The 19112-nt window shown below is 40.9% G+C and overlaps 1 protein-coding gene across 4 annotated transcripts in view; it reads left to right on the top strand.

Moving 5' to 3' along the window:
- The window catches only part of PCYT1B (phosphate cytidylyltransferase 1, choline, beta), a 167564-nt gene that overhangs the window by 60448 nt on the left and 88004 nt on the right, over positions 1-19112 (top strand). For all 4 annotated transcript variants that reach the window (XM_036841036.1, XM_036841037.1, XM_036841039.1 and 1 more), the window contains one exon: positions 14408-14524. In XM_036841036.1, coding sequence (XP_036696931.1) covers positions 14408-14524 — 117 coding nt within the window. The remainder of the gene's footprint in view (positions 1-14407; positions 14525-19112) is intronic.

Here is a 19112-nt window from a genome sequence, read left to right as displayed (position 1 = left end):
CATCTCCCTCCCACCCTCCCTGTCCCACCCCTCTAGGTGGTCGCAAAGCACCGAGCTGATCTCCCTGTGCTATGCAGCTACTTCCCACTAGCTATCTGTTTTACATTTGGTAGTGTATATATGTCCATGCCACTCTCTTACTTCGTCCCAGTTACCCTTCCCTTTCCCCGTGTCCTCAAGTCCATTCTCTACGTCTGTGTCTTTATTCCTGTCCTTCCCCTAGGTTCATGAGAACCATTTTTTTTTTAGATTCCATGTATGTGTGTTAGCATACGGTATTTGTTTTTCTCTTTCTGACTTCACTCTGTATGACAGACTCTAGGTCCATCCACCTCAATACAAATAACTCAATTTCATTTCTTCTTATGGCTGAGTAATATTCCATTGTATATATGTGCCACATCTTCTTTATCCATTCATCTGTCAGTGGACACTTAGGTTGCTTCCATGTCCTGGCTACTGTAAATAGTGCTGCAATGAATATTGTGGTACGTGACTCTTTTTGAATTATGGTTTTCTCAGGGTATATGCCCAGTAGTGGGATTGCTGGGTCGTATGGTAGTTCTATGTTTAGTTTTTTAAAGAACCTCCATACTGTTCTCCATAGTGGATGTATCAATTTACATTCCCACCAGCAGTGCAAGAGAGTTCCCTTTTCTCCACACCCTCTCCAGCATTTATTGTTTCTAGATTTTTTTGATGATGGCCATTCTGACTGGTGTGAGGTGATACCTCATTGTAGTTTTGATTTGCATTTCTCTAATGATTAGTGATGTTGAGCATCCTTTCATGTGTTTGTTGGCCATCTGTATATCTTCTTTGGAGAAATGTCTATTTAAGTCTTCTGCCCATTTTTGGATTGAGTTGTTTGTTTTTTTGATATTGAGCTGCATGAGCTGCTTGTAAATTTTGGAGATTAATCCTTTGTCAGTTGCTTCATTTGCAAATATTTTCTCCCATTCTGAGGGTTGTCTTTTGGTCTTGTTTATGGTTTCCTTTGCTGTGCAAAAGCTTGTAAATTTCATTAGGTCCCATTTGTTTATTTTTGTTTTTATTTCCATTTCTCTAGGAGGTGGGTCAAAAAGGATCTTGCTGTGATTTATGTCATACAGTGTTCTGCCTATGTTTTCCTCTAAGAGTTTTATAGTGTCTGGCCTTACATTTAGGTCTTTAATCCATTTTGAGTTTATTTTTGTGTATGGTGTTAGGGAGTGTTCTAATTTCATACTTTTACATGTACCTGTCCAATTTTCCCAGCACCACTTATTGAAGAGGCTGTCTTTTCTCCATTGTATACTCTTGTCTTCTTTATCAAAGATAAGGTGACCATATGTGCGTGGGTTTATCTCTGGGCTTTCTATCCTGTTCCATTGATCTATGTTTCTGTTTTTGTGCCAGTACCATACTGTCTTGATTACTGTAGCTTTGTAGTATAGTCTGAAGTCAGGGAGCCTGATTCCCCCAGCTCCATTTTTCGTTCTCAAGATTGCTTTGGCTATTCGGGGTCTTTTGTGTTTCCATACAAATTGTGAAATTTTTTGTTCTAGTTCTGTGAAAAATGCCAGTGGTAGTTTGATAAGGATTGCATTGAATCTGTAGATTGCTTTGGGTAGTAGAGTCATTATCACAATGTTGATTCTTCCAATCCAAGAACATGGTATATCTCTCCATCTATTTGTATCATCTTTAATTTCTTTCATCAGTGTCTTATAATTTTCTGCATACAGGTCTTTTGTCTCCTTAGGTAGGTTTATTCCTAGATATTTTATTCTTTTTGTTGCAATCGTAAATGGGAGTGTTTTCTTAATTTCACTTCCAGATTTTTCATCATTAGCGTATCGGAATGGAAGAGGTGCATTAATTTTGTATCCTGCTACTTTACCAAATTCATTGATTAGCTCTAGTAGTTTTCTGGTAGCATCTTTAGGATTCTCTATGTATAGTATCATGTCATCTGCAAACAGTGACAGCTTTACTTCTTCTTTTCCGATTTGGATTCCTTTTATTTCTTTTTCTTCTCTGATTGCTGTGGCTAAGACTTCCAAAACTATGGTGAATAATAATGGTGAGAGTGGGCAACCTTGTCTTGTTCATGATCTTAGTGGAAATGGTTTCAGTTTTTCACCATTGAGGACGATGTTGGCTGTGGGTTTGTCATGTATGGCCTTTATTATGTTGAGGAAAGTTCCCTCTATGCCTACTTTCTGCAGGGCTTTTATCATAAATGGGTGTTGAATTTTGTCGAAAGCTTTCTCTGCATCTATTGAGATGATCATATGGTTTTTCTCCTTCAATTTGTTAATATGGTGTATCCCATTGATTGATTTGCGTATATTGAAGAATCCTTGCATTCCTGGAATAAACCCCACTTGATCATGGTGTATGATCCTTTTAATGTGCTGTTGGATTCTGTTTGCTAGTATTTTGTTGAGGATTTTTGCATCTATGTTCATCAGTGATATTGGCCTGTAGTTTTCTTTCTTTGTGACATCTTTGTCTGGTTTTGGTATCAGGGTGATGGTGGCCTCGTAGAATGAGTTGGGGAGTGTTCCTCCCTCTGCAATATTTTGGAAGGGTTTGAGAAGGATAGGTGTTAGCTCTTCTCTAAATGTTTGATAGAATTCACCTGTGAATCCATCTGGTCCTGGGCTTTTGTTTGTTGGAAGATTTTTAATCACAGTTTCAATTTCAGTGCTTGTGATTGGTCTGTTCATATTTTCTATGTCTTCCTGGTTCAGTCTCGGCAGTTTGTGCATTTCTAAGAATTTGTCCATTTCTTCCAGGTTGTCCATTTGATTGGCATAGAGTTGCTTGTAGTAATCTCTCATGATCGTTTGTATTTCTGCAGTGTCAGTTGTTACTTCTCCTTTTTCATTTCTAATTCTATTGATTTGAGCCTTCTCCCTTTTTCTCTTGATGAGTCTGGCTAATGGTTTATCAATTTTGTTTATCTTCTCAAAGAACCAGCTTTTAGTTTCATTGATTTTTGCTATTGTTTCCTTCATTTCTTTTTCATTTATTTCTGATCTGATCTTTATGATTTCTTTCCTTCTGCTAACTTTGGGGTTTTTTTGTTCTTCTTTCTCTAATTGCTTTAGGTGCAAGGTTAGGTTGTTTATTCAAGATGTTTCCTGTTTCTTGAGGTAGGCTTGTATTGCTATAAACTTCCCTCTTAGAACTGCTTTTGCTGCATCCCATAGGTTTTGGGTTGTCGTGTCTCCATTGTCATTTGTTTCTAGGTATTTTTTGATTTCCCCTTTGATTTCTTCAGTGATCACTTCGTTATTAAGTAGTGTATTATGTAGCCTCCATGTGTTTGTATTTTTTACAGATCTTTTCCTGTAATTGATATCTAGTCTCATAGCGTTGTGGTCGGAAAAGATACTTGATATGATTTCAATTTTCTTAAATTTACCCATGCTTGATTTGTGACCCAAGATATGATCTATCCTGGAGAATGTTCCATGAGCACTTGAGAAAAATGTGTATTCTGTTGTTTTTGGGTGGAATGTCCTATAAATATCAATTAAGTCCATCTTGTTTAATGTATCATTTAAAGCTTGTGTTTCCTTATTTATTTTCATTTTGGATGATCTGTCCATTGGTGAAAGTGGGGTGTTGAAGTCCCCTACTATGATTATGTTACTGTCGATTTCCCCTTTTATGGCTGTTAGTATTTGCCTTATGTATTGAGGTGCTCCTATGTTGGGTGCATAAATATTTACAATTGTTATACCTTCCTCTTGGATCGATCCCTTGATCATTATATAGTGTCCTTCTTTGTCTCTTGTAATAGTCTTTATTTTAAAGTCTATTTTGTCTGATATGAGAATTGCTACTCCAGCTTTCTTTTGATTTCCATTTGCATGGAATATCTTTTTCCATCCCCTCACTTTCAGTCTGTATGTGTCCCTAGGTCTGAAGTTGGTCTCTTGTAGACAGCATATATATGGGTCTTGTTTTTGTATCCATTCAGCCAGTCTGCGTCTTTTGGTGGGAGCATTTAACCCATTTACATTTAAGGTAATTATCGATATGTATGTTCCTATTCCCATTTTCTTAAATGTTTTGGGTTTGTTATTGTAGGTGTTTTCCTTCTCTTGTGTTTCCTGCCTACAGAAGTTCCTTTAGCATTTGTTGTAAAGCTGGTTTGGTGGTGCTGAACTCTCTCAGCTTTTGCTTGTCTGTAAAGGTTTTAATTTCTCCATCAAATTTGAATGAGATCCTTGCTGGGTACAGTAATCTTGGTTGTAGATTTTTCTCCTTCATCACTTCAAATATGTTCTGCCACTCCCTTCTGGCTTGCAGAGTTTCTGCTGAAAGATCAGCTGTTAACCTTATGGGGATTCCCTTGTGTGTTATTTGTTGTTTTTCCCTTGCTGCTTTTAATATGTTTTCTTTATATTTAATTTTTGATAGTTTGATTAATATGTGTCTTGGTGTGTTTCTCCTTGGATTTATCCTGTATGGGACTCTCTGTGCTTCCAGGACTTGATTAACTATTTCCTTTCCCATCTTAAGGAAGTTTTCAACTATAATCTCTTCAAATATTTTCTCAGTCCCTTTCTTTTTCTCTTCTTCTTCTGGGACCCCTATAATTCGAATGTTGGTGTGTTTAATGTTGTCCCAGAGGTCTCTGAGACTGTCTTCAGTTCTTTTCATTCTTTTTTTCTTTATTCTGCTCTGCAGTAGTTATTTCCACTATTTTATCTTCCAGGTCACTTATCCTTTCTTCTGCCTCAGTTATTCTGCTATTGATCCCTTCTAGAGTATTTTTAATTTCATTTATTGTGTTTTTCATCATTGCTTGGTTCCTCTTTAGTTCTTCTAGGTCCTTGTTAAATGTTTCTTGCATTTTGTCTATTCTATTTCCAAGATTTTGGATCATCTTTACTATCATTATTCTGAATTCTTTTTCAGGTAGACTGCCTATTTCCTCTTCATTTGTTAGGTCTGGTGTGTTTTTACCTTGCTCCTTCATCTGCTGTATGTTTTTCTGTCTTCTCATTTTGCTTATCTTACGGTGTTTGGGGTCTCCTTTTTGCAGGCTGCAGGTTCATAGTTCCTGTTGTTTTTGGTATCTGTCCCCCATGGCTAAGGTTGGTTCAGTGGGTTGTGTAGGCTTCCTGGTGGAGGGGACTAGCGCCTGTGTTCTGGTGGATGAGGCTGGATCTTGTCCTTCTGGTAGGCAGGTCCACGTTTGGTGGTGTGTTTTGGGGTGTCTGTCGCCTTACTATGATTTTAGGTAGCCTCTCTACTAATGGATGGGGCTGTGTTCCTGTCTTGCTAGTTGTTTGGCATAGGGTGTCCAGCACTATAGCCTGCTGGTCGTTGAGTGAAGCTGGGTCTTGGTGTTGAGATGGAGATCTCTGGGAGATTTTCGCCATTTGGTATTACATGGAGCTGGGAGGTCTCTTGTGGACCAGTGTCCTGAAGTTGGCTCTCCCACCTCAGTGGCACTGCCCTGACGCCTGGCCAGAGCACCAAGAGCCTGTCATCCACACGGCTCAGAATAAAAGGGAGAAAAAATAGAAAGAAAAAAAAGAAAGAGGATAAAATAAAATAAAGTAAGATAAAATAAAGTTATTAAAATTAAAAAAATAAAAAATAATTATTAAGAAAAAAAAATTTTTTTAATGTAAAAAAAAAAAAGGACGGACAGAATCCTAGGACAAATGGTGAAAGCAAAGCTATACAGACAAAATCTCACGCAGAAGCATACACATACACACTCACAAAAAGAGGAAAAGGGGAAAAAATAATGTATCTTGCTCCCAAAGTCCACCTCCTCAATTTGGGATGATTCGTTGTCTATTCAGGTATTCCACAGATGCAGGGTACATCAAGTTGATTGTGGAGATTTCATTCCTCCTGCTTCTGAGGCTGCTGGGAGAAATTTCCCTTTCTCTTCTTTATTCGCACAGCTCCCGGGGTTCAGCTTTGGATTTGGACCCGCCTCTGTGTGTAGGTCGCCTGAGGGCGTCTGTTCTTTGCTCAGACAGGACGGGGTTAAAGGAGCAGCTGCTTTGGGGGCTCTGGCTCACTCAGGCCAGGGGGAGGGAGGGTACGGAGGTGGGGCGAGCCTGCGGCGGCAGAGGCCAGCGTGACGTTGCACCAGCCTGAGGCGCGCCGTGCGTTCTCCCGGGTAAGTTGTCCCTGGATCACGGGAGCCTGGCAGTGGCGGGCTGCACAGGCTCCCGGGAGGGGAGGTGTGGAGAGTGACCTGTGCTCGCACACAGGCTTCTTGGTGGCGGCAGCAGCAGCCTTAGCGTCTCATGCCCATCTCTGGGGTCCGCGCTGATAGCCGCGGCTTGCGCCCATCTCTGGAGCTCGTTTAGGCGGTGCTCTGAATCCCCTCTCCTCGCACACCAGGAAACAAAGAGGCAAGAAAAAGTCTCTTGCCTCTTCGGCAGCTGCAGACTTTTTCCCAGACTCCCTCCCGGCTAGCTGTGGCGCACTAGCCCCCTTCAGGCCGTGTTCACGCCGCCAACCCCAGTCCTCTCCCTGCGATCCCACCGAAGCCCGAGCCTCAGCTCCCAGCCCCTGCCCGCCCCGGCGGCTGAGCAGACAAGCCTCTCGGGCTGGTGAGTGCTGCTCGGCGCCGAACCTCTGTGCGGGAGCCTCTCCGCTTTGCCCTCCGCACCCCTGTGGCTGTGCTCTCCTCCGTGGCTCCGAAGCTTCCCCGCTCCGCCACCCGCAGTCTCCGCCCACGAAGGGGCTTCCTAGTGTGTGGGAACCTTTCCTCCTTCACAGCTGCCTCCCACTCGTGCATGTCCCGTCCCTATTCTTTTGTCTCTGTTGTTTCTTTTTTCTTTTGCCCTACCCAGGTACGTGGGGAGTTTCTTGCCTTTTGGGAGGTCTGACGTCTTCTGCCAGCGTTCAGTGGGTGTTCTATAGGAGCAGTTCCACGTGTAGATGTATTTCTGATGTATCTGTGGGGAGGAAGGTGATCTCTGCGTCTTACTCTTCCTCCATCTTCCCAATTCCCCCCATGACTCTTTTTGAATTATAGTTTTCTCAGGGTATATGCCCAGTAGTGGGATTGCTGGGTCATATGGTAGTTCTGTTTTTAGTTTTTTAAGGAACCTCCATACTGTTCTCCATAGTGGCTGTATCAATTTACATTCCCACCAACAGTGCAAGAGGGTTCCCTTTTCTCCACAACCTCTCCAGCATTTGTTGTTTGTAGATTTTTTGATGATGGCCATTGTGACTGGTGTGAGGTGATATGTCATTGTAGTTTTGATTTGCATTTCTCTAATGATTTGTGACATTGAGCGTCCTTTCATGTGTTTGTTGGCAATCTGTATATCTTCTTTGGAGAATGGACTTCAGGACACGGGGAGGGGGAGGGGTGGGCTGGGACAAGGTGAGAGAGTGGCATGGACATATATACACTACCAAATGTAGAATGGATGGCTGGTGGGCAGCAGCCGCATAGCACAGGGAGATCAGTTCTGTGCTTTGTGACCACCCACCTAGATGGGTGGGATGGGGAGGGTGGGAGGGAGATGCAAGAGGGAGGGGATATGTGTATACGTATGGCTGATTCACTTCGTTATGCAGCAGAAGCTAATACACCATTGTAGAGCAGTTATACTCCAATAAAGATGTTGAAAAAAAAAGTAACTGTTGGTAGTGGTTGGAGGGAGTGTCGTGGAGATTATCTAAACATAATTGTTGGAGCATTGTACTGTTACTAGAGAAGCTCACAGAGTTTTAAAAATATCTTGCTGTTTGACTATTATTTAAGAAAACAAGAAAAACATCATTACTTTTTTGAAATGTTTGGTAGTTTTCAAGACTAGTAGGCAGTTACCTTTCTGTGGTGCCGTCTTGAGCATCCCTTCAAAAAGACAAAAGAGACCTGTATTGAGGGTTCATAATGTGCTTCAAGATTATAGTTGCAACTGAAGTCTTTCACTAACTCCTTCTCTAGCCCATTTTATGACTTCATACAATTGCCTACATTATGTTTCGCGGTCTTAGGTCTGCCCAAACAGGAGCTGGTGTATAAATTCTAAAAGGGGCTGCTCATAGCTTTTAGCTCCTGCACCTCATCTGTGAGGTCAGAGAGTGATGAACCTCAGGAGAAGGAGCACAGTAGAGCAATTGGAACTGGCACCTTTTTCTTTTAAGTTAATTAATTAATTTATTTTTGGCTGTGTTGGGTCTTTGTTGCTGCGCGCGGGCTTTCTCTAGTTGTGGCGAGCGGGGGCTACTCTTCATTGCGGTGCATGCGCTTCTCATTGTGGTGGCTTCTCTTGTTGCAGAGCACGGGCTCTAGGCGTGTGGGCTTCAGGAGTTGTGGCACATGGGCTCAGTAGTGGTGGCTCGCGGGCTCTAGAGCACAGGCTCGGTAGTTGTGGCGCACAGGCTTAGTTGCTCCACGGCATGTGGGGTCTTCCCGGACCAGGGCTCGAACCCGTGTCCCCTGCATTGGCAGGTGGATGCTTAACCACTGCGCCACCAGAGAAGTCCCGGAACTGGCACCTTTTTAAAAAATTTTTTTTATTGAAGTATAGTTGATTTACAAGGTTGTGTTAATTTCTTGTGTACAGCAAAGTGACTCAGTTATACATATATATATATTTTTTTCATATTCTTTTCCATTATGGTTTGTCGCAGGATACTGAATATGGTTCCCTGTGCTATACAGTAGGACCTTGTTGTTTATCTATCCTATATATAATAGTTTGCCTCTGCTAATGCCAAAATCCCATTCCTTCCCTTCCCTACCCCTCCTCCCCCTTGGCAACCACAAGTCTGTTCCCTATATCTGGGAGTCTGTTTTTGTTTCGTAGATATGTTGATTTGTATTGTATTTTAGATTCCATGTGTATGGTATTTGTCTTTCTCTGTCTGACTTACTTCGCTTAGTGTGATAATCTCTAGGTCCATCCATGTTGCTGCAAATGGCATTATTTCATTCTTTTTGATGGCTGAGTAATATTCCACTGTATATATGTACCACATCTTCTTTATCCATTCATCTGATGGACATTTAGGTTGCTTCCATGTCTTGGCTCTTGTAAATGGTGCTGCTATGAACATAGGGGTGCCTGTATCTTTTTGAATTAGAGTTTTCTCTGGGTATATGCCCAGGAGTGGGATTGCTGGATCATATGGCAACTCTATTTTTAGTTTTTTGAGGAACCTCCATACTGTTTTCCATAGTGGCTGCACCAATTTACATTCCTACCAGCAGTGTAGGAGGGTTCCCTTTTCTCTGCACCCTCTCCAGCATTTATTTTTAGACTTTTTAATGATGGCCATTCTGAGTGGTGTGAGGTGATACCTCACTGTAGTTTTGATTTGCATTTCTCTAATAATTAGTGATGTTGAGCATCTTTTCATGTGCTTTTTGGCTATTTGTATGTCTTCTTTGGAGAAATGTCTATTTAGGTCTTCTGCCCATTTTTTAGTTGGGTTGTTTGTGTTTTGTTGTTGTTGAGTGGAACTGGCACCTTTGATCTTAGCTCAAATAGTCCAGCTGTGGAGGTATGACCCTCTAAGGTTTAGTATGTATCCTGAGACAGAGAAAATCAGTAATCTGCCTGGAGATAAAGGAAAAGCCCAAGTGATTGCTTCATAGGTTCCTTTTCATTAAAGCTGACATTTTTTCTTAAAGGGAAACTCAGTTCTGATTTCCTATTTTTCTTCACAAAAAGGGAATTTATATTATTCTGTTCACACAGTGATATGTGTAGTTTTCCAAATTCATTTTTCAAGAGCCACCTGAATGAATTTTGCCTTATTTCTGTGCCACCTGTACTGTAATTTACTTAATTTTTAAAAAAATGTACTCTTTCTTTTTTAACTTAAATTTAATGTATTTTAAAAAGCAAACATCAATCGTCATTTATTGAGAAGAGCATCGCTGGCTATAAGTAGAAGGAAATGATTACGTTTATATAAAACTATGTAAACTTTGTGAGATAGGTAACTATTAGATTTTAAAAGGTTAAATTTTGTGCCACCTCTTTTGCACATCAGCTGTACACAAAAACAATACCAGTTACCATAATTACTGGGCATTCAGTAACAGTCTGTCTTTCTCTCTCTCTCTTTTTTAAAAGACTCCATAATGTCATGTAGTTTTCTAGAAGGCATCATGAGTTAGAAGAAAGATCAGTGGAGTTTGGTTTGCACTCAAACTCCATCATAGGTTGGTTGTATGATGCTGGGTAAGCTGCTCAGCTTTGCTGAGCTTCCATTTGCTCCTCTATGAGAGAGGATAGTAAGTCCACTCTCTTCTACCTACCTCACAGAGTTGATGGAAAGATTAAGTGAAATACATGTGCTCTGTAAATCATATGTACTTTTAAGGCATTGTTAATAAGCTGCATTTTAAGAGCCATAATAAAAAATGAATAATCACCCTTTTATTGTTGCCTGAATCTGAAACAATACCAAGAAACACCATAACATGCCCTATAAAAATGTGAATTCAGATGTACTGTAGTTGGTGACTGCCTCCTGTCTTGCCGTATGGTATGTGTATGTTTAACTTTTTAACCAACTGCCAAACTGCTTTCCAATGTATTTGTACCATTTACATTCCCAGCAGCAGTGTATGAGAGTTCCAGTTGCTCTGTATCCTCATCAGCACTTGGTATGATCAATAGTTTTTAAATTTTTAGTCATTCTAGTGAGTATGAAGTAGTATCTCAGGGTCACTTTAATTTGTATTTCCCTAATGACTAATGGTATTGAGGATCTTTTCATGTGCTCATTTGCCATCCATCTATTTATTTTCTTTGGTGAAATGTCTGTTGAAATTTTTTTGCCCTTTTAAAAATGAGTTGTTTATCTTATTACTGAGTTTTGAGGGTTCTTTGTATATTCCAGATACAAGTCTTATATCAGATACATATTTTGCAGATATTTTCTTCCTAAGACTTGCCTTTTCATTTTTGTAAAAATGTCTTTTGAAGAGTAAAGGTTTTAAATGAGGTTTAATATATAAATTTTTTTGTTTTATCGTGTGTCCTTTTTGGTTCCTATTTAAAAAATTTTTGTCAAACTCAAAGCCACTAAGATTTTCTCCTGTTTTCTTCTAGAAGTTTTGTAGTTTTAGCTTTACGTTTAGGTCTATGATCCATTTAGAGTTAATTTTTGTATATGGTGTGAGATGCTATATAACATATTACCACAGACCTAATGGCTTAAAGCACTGCACATTCATTATGTTACAGTTTCCATGGATCAGGAGTCCAAGCCTGGCTTAGCTGAGTCCTCTGCTCAGGGTTTCACAAGGCTGCATTCAAGGTGTCACCCAGGGCTCAGTTCTCATCTGGAAGCTTGACTGGTGGATCTGGTAGATCTGCTTCCGAGCTCACTCAGGTTGTTGGCAGAATTTATTTCCTTGGAACTCTAAGACCAAGGATCTAGCTTCTTGCTGGTTGTCAACCAGAGACCACCCTCGGCTCCTAGAGGCCACCTGCAGTTCCTTGCCACATGGCCTTCTCAAAATATGGCAGCTTGCTTCTTCAAAGCCACCAAGGGAGAAAGAATGAGTCTGCTAGCAAAATGGAGTCTTATATACTGTAACATAATCATGGGAGAGACATCTATCACCTTTGTCATATTCTCCTGGTTAGAAGCAAGGCATGGGTCCCACTCCCACTTCAAAGGGAGGGGATCTCACAAAGGTGTGAACAGCAGGAGGTGTGGGGGTCAGTGGGAGCTACTTTAAGGTCTCTCCACCATGGCCATGGAATAGGTGTGCTCCATCTTTTGATCATTGCCAAACCTCTAGCTTCACAGGCCAGTGGTTCCCAGCATATACCCTCTGGAGAGTCCCCAGATGCCTAAAAGGATGTCCAGAAAAACTTCAAACAAAAGATTAAAACAAATAAACATACCAACTAACTTACAAAGCCACAGTCTATTAAAAAATATTATGGAGAATTTCAAACATTCACAAAAGTAGAACAATATAATGAACCTTCATGTGTCCATCACCCATACCTAACAACTACCATCCTGTAGCCTTTCCTCATCAACTCTCCCCTCTTGAATTATTTGAAACAAAATCCCAGGCTTCCTATCATTTCATCCATAAATACTTCTGTATATATGTCTTAAAAAATAAGAACTCTGGGTTTTTTTTAAGGCATAACCACTATATCATTATCTCACCTAAAAAATTAACAGCAATTCTTTAATGTCATCAAATATCCAGTGTTCCAATTTCCAGTTATCTTATGTCACCATTTATTTATAGTTTGTTTGAACCCAAATCCAAATAATGTCTATATATTACAATATGTTGAGATGTTTTTTAAATACCTTTTAATCTCAAAGTCCCCCCCCCCTTTATCTCTTTCCCTCTTCTTTTTTTTTCTTGAAGTTTATTTGTTGAAGAGATCAGGGATTTTTTTTTTTTTTTTTTGGTCCTGCAGAATTTCCCAGTCTGGAAATTGCTGACACACTACAATTTTTAAAAGTGAGCTTATTGCAAAATCAACTCCACAAATACTCTTCACAAATTTACTAAATGGCCTTTTTTTCTCAGTAATTATATCGTCTTTCTTTACTTTTCTTTCCTCCCTGCTTCCTGAATTTATTTATCTTGATCACTTCTGAATCAATAACAAAAAATTTTGCAGAACTGCCATCTGCTTCCCCCTAGGGTTTATATCTTAAAACAAATTTTCCTCAATTGAATTCAAATTGAATAAGAGCTTTGAAACTAAGGATCCCTCATTAGACAGCTTGTTATTTCAAAGTATTTTCTATTTACCGTGCCTTATTTAGAATACAGTATAATCCTGTGAAGGCAATTCTCTTTGTTCAAAACGGTGTATAATTGGGAATAATTGCAATTCCCTATCTGACACAAAGTCTCTCGAGTTTTTTTTATTAGTGAAATTTAATTTATTAGAAACATTGTACCATCTGAATATGTTAATGTAATATTCCTTTCAATTTATGTTCTAAATTAACGAGGTTGTATTACATCAAGAAATAATCACAATTTAAAATCTAAGCCTTAAAGATCATTCAACAGAAGTGTGCATTGATTTCTTTTTTTAAAATTTATAACATCAATATAATACGTGCATCTAGTTTAAAAAGTTAGTAGGACTCTTAGGCTCATAAAACAAACAAACAAACCAACAAACAAACCGGCAATCCCTTTGCCTACCTGCCCCACCTCTGATTCTTGTTCCCTGTAGATACTCAGCACTTGACAATCAACTTTCCAAAATGTTGACATATCTAATCCACTGTCATTGCCTTTCTTGTTTCCTCTGCCCTTGGGGGATTATCCCTTTTTAATTCTTTCTCTGTAATTCTTGTGGTGTTAGAGCGGAAGTGGAGATAAGTGTGTGTGTGTTCAGTTTGCCACGTTTAGTTTGTCGTTTGCCATATTTTCATTTTCTAGTTCCTTTGTTGAGAATCCAAAATGGTGTAAAAGTAAAAGTTGGCACCCAGCCCCTCTACCTCCCTATGTCTCCCTCTTATTGGAGGGGATGGGTCTTTGGCTGACTCAGCAAAAGTGTCATCCAGCAGTTCCTAGTGCAGTCTCCTGGCTCCCGGGAAGCTCTGGTGAAGTGTGTCCCTCTTCCTCAAGAAATGGCACTTCCCAAGCACTGTATGCCACAGTGAGAGTGTCTGTTGTGGCCGATTTGCTCTTGACCCTTCTCCCTAGGAATGACTGTAGTGTGGGTCACTCGCCTCCAACCCTGAGCACCCCGCCATGTAACTTTTGCTCCCTGACACTCCTCCCCTTGGGGCATGTACGCCCTGCCCCACGTCTTAGGATACCAAAGAGAATAGGGAGTGACCTTTGTGCAGTGTATGCTGGTAAATGTTTAACAACTGGCCCTCCAGGGGGAAATAAGCCCTGATTTGAGCATTTGCCAATTTCTATGGTGTAAATACTCCTACCAAGGTTGATTTTACGCTGCCACGGTGACTTGGAAGAGGTGCACAGCTGTGTCTTTGCCTTTGGGAATAGGACTCAGGGGTCTTAGTTCAGGACTGCCAGACTCGAGGATGAAGTCATTTGTCCTTTTCACTGAGCTCCTCAGTCACTCCTACCTTGACATTCCCGCTGGGCTGACTCTGTCAACCCTTTGGTTATGTCTGGTGTGTCTGAATCTGCCAGCTCAGCCACCTGAGACTCTACTCTGGATCAAGAAAACTCCCCAGTGCTCTGCGGCTAACAATGTGTGTTCTGGGTCAATCTTAATTTTGTTATGTTTTTACTCTGCTTTGATGTTCTTAGAAGAACCTCTTGGTAAAGTTAATTTCGTGCACTAATATGAAACTGATGGTATGTAGACATTGTGTTTTCTCCAGGTAAACCTTATTACGGTGCTGTACTGATGGAAGGATCAGGTGACTGAGCTCCTTATTCTGCAGTTCTGTTGATGATGTTTTCTTTCTTCCACAGTTGACAGACCTGTCAGAGTATACGCAGATGGAATATTTGACCTCTTCCACTCAGGTCATGCAAGGGCACTTATGCAAGCAAAAACACTGTTTCCCAACAGCTACTTGTTGGTAGGAGGTAAGAAGTGCATTTTCTCTTTGTCTAGAAAACTCTTGTATAATGTGCTTCCTGAAAAGGATCCCTTTCAGACTTCCATCGTTAACACCTCACATTGTTAATGCTCCCAGTTCAGCCTATATTGCGTCACTTGTTCACTGCGTGAAATTTAAAATGATATTTAAAAAACCATAGGGGAAATTACATCATCAGATTATAAACCATTGATTCCCAGAGAAAGACGAATAATATCACCAAGGGTAACTGCTTCATGTTCTCCATTTATGCCTTTCTTCTTGTGTTTGAGGCATGATCCAGTTTCTGTTTCTGAAATTTCCTAGAGGGTTAGGAGAAAAGCAATATTATTCTGACTTCAAATCTTAGAGACCTGAGGGGATTCAGGATGATTAATGGTAAGTAAGGTCATTGTCTATTTCCTTGGTGTGACCCACAGTACTTAGGACAGTGTTGTGCTAATGGTAGTGGCTTACAGCAGTCCCAATTAGTTGAATTTATGTGCCGTGTATTAAAGAAATAGAGATTTATATACCCAGGTAATCTTGGTTTACAGTGAAGGAACTGACTGATTTCATAAGCTTGTGGAGAGAGAAGGGCAGTTAGACATAAAATTTTCTTCTTCCAAAAGGCCTACAGATTTCAATTTGGGTAAAAGGGAAAGTTTCTGACCTGCAAGACCTGGGTCTCATCTCTGTAGCCTCTGGAAACAGCATTTCCTTTCACTATAATCATTTTTTGTGACGTTACATGAACTAGACACCATCAACCCTTAGACCTCTACCGTGAGGGAAAAAGGTGATGGTAAGAGACTACATATCTGTTTTAAAAAATATTTTGTTATCTTCCACAAGTTAAAAACTACTTTTTGGATATTTGAGAGGAACCTTTTGCAGATTTTGCCAAGCATGGTGACCGTGTGGTTACTGAATGGAGTTCTTTCCAGAAGGAAGAGGTGATACGAGGCAGTTCATTTCCCTTTATTTTGAGTGGAAAATCATTTCTTGCATGAGCATTAGCACCTGCAGTGTGGTCCTAAGCTGCCGGGGTCCTGGGGAGACCTCTGCAGTGGTTGGGCTTTGGTCATTTTGGCAACCCAAGTTTGGAGGTGGTTAGGTGTAGGCAACACTTAACGGGAACACTGCCCTGGCCCTGGGTTAGCACATCAAAAGTAAAGGCAAAGGAAAAATGTGACTTTCAGTACATTCACGTAAATTGGAGAAAGCAGTAAATTAATATCAGCAGCTGTCTAGGTCACTAGGCAACAGTGGTTTCTCTGATTTACTGAATGATTCCTTCACTTAACAACTATTTATCGAGCTCCTACTATGTGCCAGGCATTCTTCTGTACACTGAGAATGCAGCCATGATCGAAGCAGACTGTGTCCTCAAGAGAACTTAGAGTCTGAAGGGGAGGCAGACACTGCCCAGTAAACAATCCAGAGTAGGGGTTCTATGAAGAAATGTAAAATAGGGTAAGGGGAAAGAGTGGCTGGTGGGGCAAGGAGGGACATTTCAGGTATGGAGGTCAGGGGAGGGCCCTCTGGAGTGTTGACACCTGTGCAGAGACTTGAATGAAGTGAAGGGCACACGAAAGCCAGAGCACAGAACCTTCCTTGTGCGGTGATCTTCCCACCAGCCTAGATGAGAATGTTGGGACAAGTGGAGAAAACATGGTAGCTACAACTAGATGCGTTATTTTGTTGACTTGTTATGTCTTAAGGAGGCTTTCTATAAAAGCACAGGTGATGTAGTACTCAGAGAAATGAATATGGACAGGAGTTCAGAGCCAAGAATTAAAGCAAAAGAGAAGGAGAACAACTCCCACAAGAAATCCTGAACTTCTTCGCAGCTATGGCAGAAGGAGCCACAGGGTCATTCCATAGCTTCAGGTGTTAGAGCTGATACTGCTCCCCGATGAAGAACCAGCTCCTCCTGCCCTGAGTTCTGAGATGTTTCAGAGGGTTGTTGCCTAAGCAGCATCGAGTAATGCAGTAAACGATGTCCTCTCTCTCTAGCAGATTTACAAAGAGATGTAGCTACCCCCCTTCAATGGCTATTACATGGATTCTCCGTGGAAGCCAAGGGCATGTTAAACTACTAAGATAACCATGGAGACCATATCTTTTGGTAGGTGACAGGGACTAGAGTATAGATGGGAAATGAAGCAGTAATACATGAAGCTGTAAAAACGTGGTATGTAGCCTTCTGGAGACAGTGACAGAGTAAGAGTGAAAACCTACAAGCAATGTAAACAATAATAAATAATTTCAGTATGTTATTTTCTCCACTGATATATTATTATTCTATTTAAGATAATTGGCAATACTATGAAATATTTTTAACCACCCTATTAATAAAATTCAGTGTAGGGACTTCCCTGGTGGCACAGTGGTTAAGAATCCGCCTGCCAATGCAGGGGACATGGGTTCGAGCCCTGGTCCGGGAAGATCCCACATGCCACAGAGCAACTAAGCCTGTGTGCCACAACTACTGAGCCTGAGCTCTATAGCCCGCAAGCTACAGCTACTGAGCCCATGTGGCACAACTACTGAAGCCCACACACCTAGAGCCCATGCTTCACAACAAGAGAAGCCACCGCAATGAGAAGCCCACGCACTGCAACGAAGAGTAGCCCCCGCTCACCACAACTAGAGAAAGCCCGCGTGCAGTAGCGAAGACCCAACACAGCCAAAAATAAATAAAATAAAATAAATTTATAAAAAAAATAAAATTCAGTGTAAGCCAGGCTTCCCTGGTGGCGCAGTGGTTAAGAATTTGCCTGCCAATGCAGGGGACACAGGTTTGAGCCCTGGCCCGGGAAGATCCCACATGCCGCGGAGCAACTAAGCCCGTGTGCCACAACTACTGAGCCTGCGCTCTAGAGCCTGTGAGCCACAACTACTGAGCCCACGTGCCACAACTACTGAAACCTGCATGCCTAGAGCCCGTGCTCCGCAATAAGAGAAGCCACTGCAATGAGAAGCCCACGCACCGCAACGAAGAGTAGCCCCCGCTTGCAGCAACCAGAGAAAGCCCGCGCACAGCAACAAAGACCCAACACAGCCAAAAATAAAAATAAATAAAATAAATAAATGTTTTAAAAAATTCAGTGTAAGCCTATATTTCATGTGTCTCCACTAATTTAATTGTATTTGACTCCTAGTCTGTTAAACAGAATCTCCAACCTCCTGTGTGTAGGTAGATTTCTACAGGGGCATGGTAGCTCAAATCCCATGACAAAGAACAATCTTCCTTCAATGTATATAGTAGTTGCCTTCCTCTAAAATTCAGCATTTATCACAGCTGTTCCAGAAATACATTGCAGTTATATGTAAAACAAAATTAGGGGCTAGATTCAAATAATTTAAAATAATTATGTAGAGACATTCAGAAATCTTACAGGATGTTAGAAAATTCTCATGTGGGACTGCCCCACACATAGCAAGATGTTTAGGGACTTCCCTGGTGGTTCAGTGGCGAAGACTCCATGCTCCCAATGCAGGGGGCCTGGGTTCAATCCCTGGTCAGGGAACTAGATCCCACATGCCGCAACTAAAGACCCCCTCATGCCACAACTAAAGACCCCCGCATGCTGCAACGAAGATCCTGCATGCCACAACTAAGACCCGGTGCAGCCAAATAAATAAATAAATAAAATACTTAAAAAAAGATGTTTAACATTGTTGGCACCCTGCCCACTAAATGCCAATTGCTGCCTCCAATCATAGTGACAACTAAAGATGCCCTACAAATTTCCAAAAATGCTTCCTAGGGGATGCTGAAGCCTTTGTTGAAAACCATTGTCTTAGACTAAGAGTCTTCACTCTTTGTTCCCCAAAATCCCAAAAAGAATTTTGAAAAACTATACACCTTCTTACAGATTTTTAAGCTGACATCTAAAATTTTCCATCCTAAGTTTAAATAGTTGTAAAAGATGTAATTTCTGGAATACTGTAAATTTTAACATTTTCAAAAATTAATAAACTTTATTTTTAAGGGAAGTTTTACATTCTCAGCAAAACTGAGCAGAAAGTACAAAGGTTCCCATTTACGCACTCACGCACAGCCTCCCCATTATCGACATCGGCCACCAGGGTAGTACATTTTTTACAGTCCATGAACCTACATTGACACGTTATTATCACCCAAAGTCCATAGTTTAATACGTTAGAGTTCACTCTTGGTATTTTACATTCTTTGGGTTTGGACAAATATATTATGACATATATCCACCATTGGAGTATCGTACAGAACAGTTGCAGTGCCTTAAAAATCCTCTGTACTCTGCCTATTCATCTATCCCCCACCCAATCCCTAGTAACCACTGATCTTTTTACTGTCTCCATAGTTTTGCCTTTTCCAAAATGTCATGTAATTGGAATCATACAGTATGTATCTTTTTTTTATACATCTTTATTGAAGTATAATTGCTTCACAATGGTGTGTTAGTTTCTGCTTTATAACAAAGTGAATCAGCTACACATATACACACGTTCCCATATCTCCTCCCTCCCGCATCTCCCTCCCTCCCACCCTCCCCATCCCACCCCTCTAGGTGAACACAAAGCACCGAGCTGATCTCCCTGTGCTA

This window comes from Balaenoptera musculus, chromosome X (assembly GCF_009873245.2).
Source record: "Balaenoptera musculus isolate JJ_BM4_2016_0621 chromosome X, mBalMus1.pri.v3, whole genome shotgun sequence".
Taxonomy (NCBI): Eukaryota; Metazoa; Chordata; class Mammalia; order Artiodactyla; family Balaenopteridae; genus Balaenoptera; species Balaenoptera musculus.
The sequence above is the reverse complement of the archived record's forward strand: the minus strand, read 5'-3'. Positions and strand labels throughout refer to the sequence as shown.